Consider the following 12,189-nt stretch of genomic DNA (forward strand, 5'->3'; position numbering starts at 1 on the left):
AGTCACTGACGTGCTTACCAGACGAAATCTTACAGAAAAGTCTTCAAAACTTTTCCAACTTCCAAAGTTGCTTCAATTTAGACATCGAAAGAAGCTGCATAATATTTTATACAAACTTTCTAATAATCTCAATTCCTGTTTAGAAGTCTCAGTCTAATAGAAATAATTTTAGAACTTTCAGCCAATCGCGAGCGTTCAAGCGGCACTCATTTGGCAGCCATGTTGGATTCCCAGTCAGTCTATTTATAGCACATAGTGTAGGGCAATACACGTGAGTGATTCACTACAACAACAGGGCAGGAATTTATCGCAAAAAGGACTCGAAATATGTGGAATAAAGGATAACCAGATTAACCAGACGAAAAGGCGTGATCTCTAGAAGGAAATATAGGTAAGATTTACAGTGATAAAATCTGGAGTAAAGCTGGGAACATGCAGTGTAGTGTTTTTGAATCCTCGACCCTCCACAATCTGCGCAGGTAACGCTTGCAACGCGCGCACGTTGTCACGCACAAATTGAAGGTGAGTGCGCAGAAATAGGACCGCGTAGCTTTAGGGGGGCCTGACGGATACTTGAGAGTGCACCGTCTTCCTTTGGCTTTGTGTACCATGGTCGCATTTATTTTGCTGGCTTCCTTAAATTTCCTTTTGTGAAGTGATTCGTTGTCAGTAGGCCTAGGCTTATTATATTATACTAGCCTGAACAGGCCTAAGTACAGCACACATGGCAATACATTGTATTATCATAGGCCAAAGAAAGAGCTAACTTTTCTCGAAAATGTTTTTAATGAGAAAATGTTTAGGTCCACATTTTGGACAGAAAACCCATAAACTTAGCAGTGACAGTGTCTTCTTGAAATGACATTAAAGCAAAAGCGCCCTCAGTTGTCTGAAAAAAAACCCTGGAATGCCTACAAAGAAGTGCACTTTGAAGTTTATGACCTCGACTTTTAGTCAATGTATTGATCACATTGCTTTCCATACCCAGGAGTTGAGTAATCAGTCGTTTTAGTACTATTGTGTTATTTGCCTTCAGTACTTGGGGATAGGGCGTAATGTGATTTGATCCTTATTCGAACCTTCAGTTACAGTATTAGCTGGAACTCAATACAGTACACAAACTTCGAAAATATTGCCTCTTGGCTCGAACTATCAACTGCATGGTGTCCGAGTTGTAAAGACTCGAGTCATTGACTGGAGTCGCGGACTCGAGTCGAGTCACAAGTTTAGGCGACTCAACTTGACTCAGTCCCAATGAGTAATTGCCTCGACTTGCAACTCGAGTCACTGTGAGCAAATGACTCCACTCGACTCAAGACTTCGAGTCCCTCATCAGAAGACTCGACTTGAGTCGAAGCTAATAACACTCTAGTCCCAAAACTGTGCAAAAATATATAAAAACGTCCAGCAGTTGTCTATTTCATTTGGTACCATGCAGCATATTTTAAGTCTTTGTATTTTCAAATAAACTGATGCCTTGTGTTCCTTCTTCCATTCTGTACTTTATTAAATTGTGTTCAAATATCATTGACTCAAGCATAAATTTGACTTGACTTGAGTCAACTCGACCACACTCTGTTACTCGACTCAACTCGACTCCACCTTCTTGACGTAATGATTCGACTCGAGTCACTTCCTTAAAACGACCCAATTTGAATCGGGTCACAACATTCAGTGACTCGTTACAACTCTGACTGGTGTCCGAGCCAGATACTCGAGATATGATTACTTGTAGGCCAATAGTTCGTATGAATAGAAAGTAGCAAAATGCTAGGAAGTTTAAGCAAAATGTAAAAGCATTTAAAGGGAATGTACAACATTTGCAAACATCAAAAACAAAACTACTAAATTATTATGAAATACCTCAGGCTTACTGGACAGGCTAAAGCATCCTGTAAAATCATGGCACCTGGTGTGCTGACAGTTAAAGAAAAGTGTTATTTTTGTATCTATTTCCAACGCTGGTCGGCTGACCATCGTTGGAAAAAAACTTCCTTTTTAAAAAATACTGCCCTCAATTTGCCATATTTAGTTAGTCCGCATTTTTGTTGCAATCTCATGATTACACTCCTATGAACGGATACAAGCCAGCTAGACTGGTTCCCTGGCCTTACAATTCCCTGATCGTTGTTGCTTCATTTTATCTGAAGTGGGGTCAGGGACCGGGCTACAAGAAAACGATTGTTTTTCTTGGGTTTTTTTCCAGCATCTACGAACACAAAAGTTCAAACAAGTCAGTGTAACAATATTTGATCTAAAATACTTACCCCCAAAATGCATCCATTTCTGACAATTACAACAAAAGCAAATGCTGTATATTCATTTTAATAATAATGATACTAAGTATAATATTGTGCTGATATAGCACTTGATACCACATGCCTCAAAATGCTTCACAATTATTATTACCCCGGTTCATCAGGCCATGAGACCAGTTTTTTGCAGCAGCTCGAGATCTGTGTAATATTTTGGTCTCTACCTTCACAGGTACCGATTTATAATCCGGTGTGGAGAGAGGCAATTGTAGTAAAGTGTCTTGCATAAGGAACACAAGCACCATGTTTCTCGTCAGAGTTCAAACTCACGTACCACGGCACGTGAGTCGAACACCGTAACCATTGGACCACAGCGCTCCACATTAATTTTAAGCGTATTTCTTCATTGTCATTTTTTATTCCATAAATACTGAAAGAATCTAGGCCTGTAATTTCGGTTTTTAATGATCTGGGAAGTTTAAACTATGTTTTCGATGCAGCACAGAAGGATCAAAGACAAATTTTGATCCAACGGCAAAAGAGGACTGAAAGAATGAAATATTCGACCTGTCTTTTCGGTAATCAATCTTTTCAAACGTTTAATTTTTTGTTCAATATTTAAGTTAAAAAAAAATATTAAAAAAAACAACTTGGTGTATATGGATTTCGGTATCATTTTACCGGCTGAAATATGTTTCTGTTTTTTTTTTAAAGTAGTACAATGTAGTAGAAACATTTAGTTAAGCAACTGTGGCTTATACAGATGCTAGTAACAATTTTAAAAATGACCTTTTCGATGATGGTTTTCGTAAGAAATCAATGTAACAAAAAGCAATTGCAAATTTTAGAATGTTTGCACGGTAATTTTCCTATTTAAAGGGTTCCAGAAGCGCGCCACCAGGGTTGACATTTTATAACCCGGACCCGGATACGTGTTTACCTGCGCTTCCGAATTATCGAGAAAACCCAAGTACAAAGGCAGGGCCTAATGCCAAAAACCTTTAGACTATGGAAATATAATTATTGTAGGGTAACAAAGAAGTATGAAATGACCTTGTTTTCCGGAAGAAAGAAAGGTCAAGCTTTAGTGAAAACTGCAACATGTAAGTTTTTTCAGTGACTAACAACTCGAAAATTGTAAGGATAACTATTACATGACAAAAAGTACAGGGTAAGTAAAAAGACAAGCGGAACCCAAACCCAAAGCAAAGAAATATATTTCACATTTAAAATAAATTTCAAGCACCAAACACTTTTAGGCAAAAAAAGAAGAAATAGTTCTGCTTCCGATTATATGGCATTTGAAAATAGGGTAGATAGGTAGGGAACAAAATGTTGGCATTTTGTTTTGTGTATGATCATATGGAGGTGTCTGCGTGTAGTCAAGGGTAAAAGAAGTACATGTAATTGATGATTTTCGGTCCCCCCCCCCCTCCTTTTTCCACGGGGAAAAAAGGTCAACATTATTCGTAAGTCGTTATTCAGGAAACGGTTCTTTTTTCCTTTGCAAAATACGAAGGAAAGTTCGATTGGCAGAACTCGTTTGGTGGAATATACTGGTCACCTTGCATAGCGTCCGAAACTATTATGAATGAAATTCGATAGGACATTTTTCTCGTGATGCTATTAAAAGTTTCAAATAACAATCGCACCTGCAGGATGTGTGGGATTTATCGCCATGATGGTTTACGGAGGAAGCCGCCAGCACGCGCTGCTGCCGCTTGTTCCGAAGTTGGCACGGTATCGGGTCGCTGCTGCTGTAGCTGCTGCTAGCGCTAGTTTCGATCGGTCCCTCGCCGGCCAGGCGGTATACCGGTAATCGTGCCGATGGATCGGAGGAGTTCCTCCGCAGTGCCTGCTGAAATTGTGTGCCGAGACCTATAGCCTCGGATTAAAATCTACTAGTCGGTCTCGGGAAAGAGCTACACATCGCAGCAAACAACAGTGTCTTGACACAGAACAACCGCCGCAGTTTTATATTCGTTGACGTTATGGTTTGTTGATTTTTTTTACCGTTGGTAAACTCTTTTTAGTAAGGGAAATAAAGGATGCAAGCCTTTTGCCAAACCGTTTGTTAAAGTCGATGGAAGTATTGAAGTGGTAAGAAACGGGCAGTGCCTTTGTATATAATAAGACATCTTCCATCACAGGACTTCCAAGAACACATCTGTCGATGCGATTTGACTTCCAATTTGTGACTTAAGTTATTGTTACCGACGACATGTGATTTGTCTTGTGATTGACTTTGCAATTAGATTCGTGAAAGTTTATTCAAACATGTAATTGTATAGTTTAATTGTTATTTTGGGGACTTTTTAACACAAGTTTCCTCTTAAAGCCAACAGTAAGGTTTGGGATTGATTTTAATTAAATGTACGCATTTTCGGGGGAAAAAACATCAAATTCTTAAGTCGTTATTCAATTCTTAAGTCGTTTTTCCTTGCCAAATACGAAAGAAAGTTTCAGAATTCGATTGGTGGAATGTATGTGGTCACCTTGCACAGCATCCGTAACGATATAAATTAAATTCGACAGGACATTTTTCTCGTGATGTTAGGCCTAAATTTTGCAAAAACTTCAAGTTTGAAATAACCTCACCTGCAGGATGTGTGGGATTTATCGCCATGATGGAACTGTTCACGGAGGAAGCCGCCAGCACGCGCTGGTGCTGCTTGTTCCGTAGTTGACACGGCGGCAGGTCGCTGCTGCTGCTAGCGCTGTCTCGAGCGGTCCGTCGCCGGCCAGGCGATACCGTTGATCGCGCCGAAGGACCGGGGGAGCTCCTCCGCAGTGCCTGCTGAAGTTTCGCGCTCGGACCCAGAGCCTCGGAGTCAAGTTTACTAGTCAGGATCGGAAAACAGCTACTCAACGCAGAAAACAATAACGCTTGAAGCAAAAACAACCATGGGAGCGGTGTCATATTCTTTTATTTCAGGATTTGTTGTGTTTTCCACGAGCTTTTTTTTAAAGAGCGGGAGCAAACAAGGATGCAAGCCTTTTTGTAGGAAGTATTGAATCGATGAAAACCAGGCTGTGTTTTTATAACAAGTCGTCTCTCATACCCAGACTTTCCAAGAACACATCTGTGTTGGCGATCAGTCATTTTCAACACGTACTGTGCTCATGCTCTTAAAAAAAACATGGATTTATTTCTTCAGTACCTTTTTTTTGTGATGGAGGGAGGGGGGTGATGCCCCGTTCAAAAGTTGAAAACTTAATCGCCAAAACAAACGAATCCATTTTGGGGTTGTACTCAAAAAAAAAAACCACACGCACAGTAAACCTTTAAGTTTACGAGACTGCCTGTCGATTGGAATAACGTGTGGAAATACTCGGCATTAAAACTAATTCCCGTTTCCACTAAAGGGTTGTTAACTTGACTTCGTGTGCTGGAAAAATGCGCAATGGTCACATTTTCTTAGAAGTTGTGCTTAGTCTTACTCTTATACAGTTTAAGTGTAGTTACATTGGGGACATTCTACTACACGGGTCATTCTCTTAAAACAAAACACAAAAAACAAAACAAAACAAAAACAAGCAATAAACAGACAAAGAAACAAACAACCAACATACACAGAAAAACACACAAACAAACAAAATAAACCACCCAGCACACTCCGTCCAAGTTTTCGTATTAAAAGGCCTACTTTATTGACTGGACAATAATACAGGGTAAGTCACTGTAAAGAAAGGTACCCGGATTAAAGATTTTTTTTCTCAAAAAGTAATGATATTGATACACCAATGAAGAATATCTTAAAACATGCGTGTTATTCCACTCATCTGAAGCACAAAAACAAAAAATTACTGAAATTGACCAATGCCAAAGTTAAGCATGTTTACTATAAGAACCCGTATTTATAGCTGTCCATGAAACGCCATTGGAAGCTATTGAGCCGAGTGAGAATTACAGATTACACACACAAGCATTCAAACACAAATGAGATTTTATCATTGAAATCAAGACTGAAACGTTATTTTTACTGTCAGATTTTGTGATTTGAAAATGAGGCACAAGTCAACTCTTTTTTTTTCTGAAATAGTGATGGCGATTTTTGGGTGAAAATAATTTTCTGATAGCCATAACGATTGATGTTCATGAACGACAGCCAAAATAACGCTTAATGAAATTGTCCTCTACGTGCTTTGAAAAGAAATACTCGTTTTATCACATTCGCCTCCCTAATTCGTATGCGAAATTTAAAAAAATATATTTAGGCCCTACTTACACGAACGTTTTTGGCCACTACGCAAAAGTCCTATTTGAAAACATTGTAACGAAATCGCATTAGCTAACTACGAATTTTACTACGAATGGAATGCAAAATTTTCTGAGAGAATGAACAATTTGCGAAAATTCTACGGGAAATCTTATATATTTTTTGCCATCCCTGTGTCACCAGACATTAAACTCTCGCGTTTGGAGTAATAAATTGCGAATTTTGTACTTTACAGGGTGTCCCAAAAAAATGCTCCACTCTCTTTTTTTCCCAAAATTCAAGAAAACCAGAAGGCATAAATTTTCTTATTATACATGGTAAGAATGCTATGTGTCTTGGTTGTTATCTACCAAAAAATCGGATCATACTGTCAATCCACTAGGGACAGAAATGCCTAAATATGAACTCGCCTCCATTTGCCAACTGCGCTGGGGACTCAAATCACCAATTTTAAAATGTCAATTTGTGTCAAGTGTGCTTTTCAAAAATTCTACTTGGTTTCTATTATGGAAGACCAGTCATCAGTTGTTGTCAAGCAAACAAGAGAAAACCAACCAACCATGGCATTGTTCATTTATTGGACTTTGACTAAAAATACCTATTTGTAAATCAAATACACGTTACAATTGTTTACCTATGTGTGGGCAGTGCCGATTTGCTTGACTGGTTCTTTTCAGACCAGAACCTTTTGTCACCTGATTTGAGGGAACCCCAAACTGAATTGTAGCACCCAGCCACAGGTGAACAATTATTATTACCTGTGGTTGATTTACAAATAGGTATTTTTTAAATTGGTGATTTGAGTCCCCAGCGTAGTTAGCAAATGGAGGCGAGTTCATATTTAAGCATTTCTGTCCCCAGTGGATTGATAGTATGATCTGATTTTTTGGTAGATAACAACCAAGACACATAGCATTCTTACCATGCATGATAAGAAAATTTATGCATTCTGGTTTTCTTGAATTTTGGAAAAAAAGAGAGTGGAGCATTTTTTTGGGACACCCTGTTTACAGTCATTTTTAAATGAATACTTGAACAAAGACATTGACAAAATGTTTATCGTTATCTTTAAGACCCCATTCCTATATAACATTACTAAAATCGCCAACTGACTGAATGACATTCTGATATTTCCTGAGGCATCAGAACAGCAGGTACACCATGACACCTTCTGAATATCAGCAGGTTTAGTTTTTGGAAAGAGGACAGGGCTTTAAATAATGAGGGAAAAAGTGCGGGGTGAAAAGTCGAACACGACAACCAGAAAACACCCTGAGATGGCGACAGTGCCGAACACTGCCAAAACTAGTAAGAATTTTACATTTTCTCCCCATGTCAGTTGCAAAAATGATGAAAATCCAGTGACAAAGTACAGCATGAAGTTTCTCAAGGCCGCAAACCCTAATTTTGAAATCGTACACATTCTGCAAGAAGTTTCAAATTGAACGAAAGGAAAAGGTATAGGTGTCCTAAAAGTAACGATTGCAACGATCCGGAGGTCGCAGGTTCAAACCCCGCTCCCGTCAATTTCTTTGTGCAACTTTTAAAACAAAAATAAATAATACAATTATAAAACTCGAGTCTGCAGATACCTGTCAGGCTTACGGTACTGTACAGTTTCCAAACTGTGCTTCTTACGAGAGATCATTGGAATTTACATGAACCATCAGAAAGAAACTTGACAATTTAAATACCTACTTAAGGGGATTAGCCTACCCGGCCTGAAATTCCCGAAAATTTCATGTTTGGATTAGTTACTAATGGCATTTCAAAGGTCTGATTGAAAGGAAACAAACCTAATGTCTTACCGTTCCCGAGAAAAGACGAAAATAAAACACACGGTTGCTTACCGACAGACATACATTTTAGTGGCATACCTATACGTACATCAAGTCGTGTCTATTCAATAGCTGGTACATAATGCACACAGCTGTATCACATGCACAACAAACACTCAACATCTCGATTTTGTCGGAGACAAAATTTTGACTCCCGAGATTCGTTCTCTCCCAGTTTTGGATTGTGTTGACGTTTGTGTTGACGTTTATGTTCAGGGAAAAAATGTGTGCTTGGCCGGTTTAAACAATTTGTTTAGACCGGTTGGAGTGTCTGATATCGGCCAAGTACATATTTATTTCCAATCATAAATACCTTTTCGGTCAATAATCAAACACTTTCCTGTCCAAAAGTACTGATAGCAAGTCAAAAATTATAAATTTCAAAATGTTGTTCAACCATTTTACCTCATGTTTTTCTTTACACCTCCTTAGCTTATATTGTATGTCCAGTCTCGCGAGTGTCGTATACAACTCAACTCCTTATATGGAGATTGGCGCGCGCGTCGCGCGAACTGCGCGATGTGGCGCCCGACGCAGCTGTGCATGTGTATTTTTAATTAAGGACTATGACATTCTAATTCACTGGTAGTATTACGCAAGCCTACCTGAAGATTGTGAACGTTCAACCAATAAAACGGTAAACGACATCGGATTTCCATAGGAGTCCAAATTTCATGCGACACTGGAAAAGTGTTTAAGACCAGCCAGCCGGTCTTTGTCAACCGTTTAAGACCGGCCACGTGACGGGTCTTGACCAATAGGAATGGGTAAACTGGTGTTTATGAATCTACTTTAATTACTCTTTCTATTACTTTTTCTATATTCTGTGGCGCACGACGCAGCTGTGCATGTGTATTTTTAATTAAGGACTATGACATTCTAATTCACTGGTAGTCACCAATAGGAATGGGCAAACTGGTGTTTATGAATCTACTTTAAATGCTCTTTTTATTTCACGTTTTCGCGTTTTCAAGCCCACTTTGGGCGCATTTCAGGCCGTAATGCCACTTTAAAACTGGAAAAGTAAGGGCTAGTTCTAGTTACATTGATTCAGGAACTCAGTGCGCCGTCTAGTGCAACTTGAGAATCCGACTCTGTACCCGCTGCTGGTGCTCGTGTCTTCCGTCACTGCTAAGCATCGGTCGCAACTGTCGCAACTGTCCGTGTCGCTGCAGTGAATGAATGGACTGAACCTTGATTCCACGTTACTAACTGTTGTCTTCTCGCACCAGAGCGTGCGGTCTTGCAGATTGAAGACCGGAGAAGGCTGTTTTGGGGAAGTAAAAAGTGCAAATTTAGAAAGAATTCTTTTTTTAAATGTTGTAACTAAACTTGTGTTTAAAGTTGTAAGTATAATTATGATGTACGGCTTTCTTTTATAAACGAAATAAATAGTTATAAAGAAAAGTGGCCGCCTTTTTTCCATTTTCTTTTGGCCATTAGTTTACTCTTATTGAAATACCAGGTCTGAAGAGGAAGGCTTTTTATTTGGGTTTGGTAATGGCTGTTACTTATTCGTCGATTAATAGGTATATTATTCTGCATAAAACTCTGTCGACTAAACAGTACGACCGCAGCCTTTGTAGGCGGCGAATAATTATAATGTCTTGTTCGCACGAGCGCGTTCGGCATCGTTATAGACTGGTTCCCTGTCCCCCCCCCCCAATTGTCCTTCGGACTTCAGATGTGGAGACTTAACAATATCGCTCAGAGAAGAGGTTTGCCCCGGTGTTTCTGGCCTCCTGTTTAAACTCCCCTGCGGAGTCCTTGGAGAAGAACCAACCAAGTACCAAGTTTAGAAGCGAACCTTGTTGGGGGTTTGGGGTGGGAGTAATCGGCACTTACTGTATCTGATAAATTCATTCTTCCCCGGTCATTAGTTGCCAGATATGGGCCTGCACCAAATCGTATGCGGACGAGTCCCAGCCTGCCGACGTTGGTCACGTCAACCCTGGACGCCTCTGTAAAACACAATCATAATATACATTTTATGCAAATTTGAATTCTGAAAATTTAATTTGCAACGTAACATAAGCACAACATTTGCATAAAGAGTAAAAGACAAGTCTTTATTGAGTTTAGTTCAGCCAAGTCGCCTTTTTGTTACCTCTTAAACTTAATGGATTTCAATGCAGATTTCACCTTTGACCGCTTCCGTTGAGAAACGGCTGCAGCGTCACCATCGGTTATAATGATCATCAGTGAGGTGTTTTTGTGAGCAGCTTCTTACAATTTTTAGCTGAAATCTGTGTAGAGATGGTCTACCAGAATTGGCTATTAGAACGACGCTATAGTTTTTTGGAAACCAGATCATTGTAGTGGTCCAATAGTTACAGTGTTCGATCTCTACCGACGTGCCGTGGTACGTAGGTTCGAATCTTGACGGGGAATACTGCGATGCTTGTGTTCTTGGGCAAGACACTTTACTACAATTGCTTCTCTCCGCCCAGGAGGATAAATGGGTACCTTTGAAGGTAGAGACCAGAATACGCCCTGAAGATCTCGAGCTGTTGCAAAAATGAACTCGTGATGAACAGGGGTAATAATTGTGCATGTGAAGCATTTTGAGATATTTAGTATAAGCACAACATCGGTCCAAGGTTACCATTTTTACAGTCTGATATGTTTGTTGAATCAAAGTTTAGAAATTGCAGCGCTCAAATAAACGTGATATTCCTACTGCTGTTCCCCCAAAGTGACATTGTTACTGCGCACGCGCATTCATTTGCTCAAGAATATGCCCAGGAGCTACTTCTTTCAACCTCGGACTCGGCCATACGCGTCTATGTCACTAAAAGTTACTCACCATCTTGAGTTCCGTAGGGCAGGGTCGTGACGGACTCCGACAGAGCGAGAACTCTGTTATGTTCTCTGTTGTAAAGTTTACAGCTAGCAGCCTGTCTGCGCAGACGCGTTGGGAAGGACGAGTTGCCGTACGGTGCGCGTGCGCGGACCGAATGAGAAGGCAAGATGTCCGCGCCCCATGCCGATATAAGATGGAGCTTGGCTGTGTCGATTTGCGGGGTCTTCGTGGCGAAAGCGGGCTCCTCGGACGGTAACTGCAAAGATGGAAAACACAGGCCGCCGCTGGACAACAATACTACTGCCACCAAGGCAGTCCAAGTAACTTTCACGCTGGAAATTGCCATTTTGACTAAAGAGTCGAAAGCCAAACGATACTGGTGTAGGTATACGTGTTTATACGTAACACTGAGGTTCGCCAATGTGCACAGGAGGCCCTCTCCTCTGAAAATGCCCAGATCCCAGAAAACTAGCAGATTTTTATACACCTTGCCCGACATTACGAAATTTCAGGTCTTCTCAGTGTGTGGGCCTACATCTGTAGAATTCTGTTCAATTAATCAACCAAAGTTTCCATTTAGTTCTAGTTCCATTTAGTTTCATGAGTTCCAAACACAGATTTGAATTGTGTAGTTGCGCAACTTTAAAAACTTCAAAAAGAGCAAACTTTTTTGTGACCTTTAGGAGGTGAGCTTGTCCGCCGGATGTAAGTGGACCTTGGATATTTTGTGTGAATACTTTTTTTATATCTTCAATTGAGCGTACGGTTGTTTTAAACTTTTGTAAGACGCATTTGGTATTTCCGACAGAGTGGGTGAACAATGAAAAATGAAAGTCGAAGATTTCCGTGTTTAGCAGCAAGATACATTCCATTTCACACCAACTTCCACTTTTACACAAAAGAATAAATACGTCTGGAAAAGGTCAGATATGCTCTCTCAAGGTCCAAACCCAGCCATGGTTTTCTTTCTTTATAAATTGGGGATACTCGGGAGCTTAAAATGACGGTTGTCAAAATAGCAAACGGGTCAGTGAATCACACGCCAATGCAAACACAATGGACTTTTTGTTGAC

General features: G+C 40.1%; 1 protein-coding gene across 1 annotated transcript; it reads right to left on the reverse strand.

Moving 5' to 3' along the window:
* Positions 1-9,065: 9,065 nt before the first annotated feature.
* Positions 9,066-12,189, reverse strand: LOC119726817. The gene is made up of 3 exons (XM_038198677.1): positions 11,120-12,189; positions 10,159-10,274; positions 9,066-9,580 (listed from the first exon to the last, which is right to left on the reverse strand). Exons 1-3 carry the CDS (start codon positions 11,613-11,615, stop codon positions 9,350-9,352), a joined length of 843 nt encoding a protein of 280 aa, XP_038054605.1. The 5' UTR covers positions 11,616-12,189; the 3' UTR covers positions 9,066-9,349.

Source organism: Patiria miniata, unplaced genomic scaffold, assembly GCF_015706575.1.
Source record: "Patiria miniata isolate m_02_andy unplaced genomic scaffold, ASM1570657v1 HiC_scaffold_2, whole genome shotgun sequence".
In the NCBI taxonomy this organism is placed as follows: domain Eukaryota; kingdom Metazoa; phylum Echinodermata; class Asteroidea; order Valvatida; family Asterinidae; genus Patiria; species Patiria miniata.

Coding starts and splice junctions, on each gene's coding strand:
- LOC119726817 (XM_038198677.1), bottom strand. CDS start 11,615: ATGTCGGGCAAGGTGTATAAAAATCTGCTAGTTTTCTGGGATCTGGGC. Junction 10,275..11,119: donor GCCCTACGGAACTCAAGATG/GTGAGTAACTTT, acceptor TGTGTTTTACAG/AGGCGTCCAGGGTTGACGTG. Junction 9,581..10,158: donor GAATGAATTTATCAGATACA/GTAAGTGCCGAT, acceptor TCCCCAAAACAG/CCTTCTCCGGTCTTCAATCT.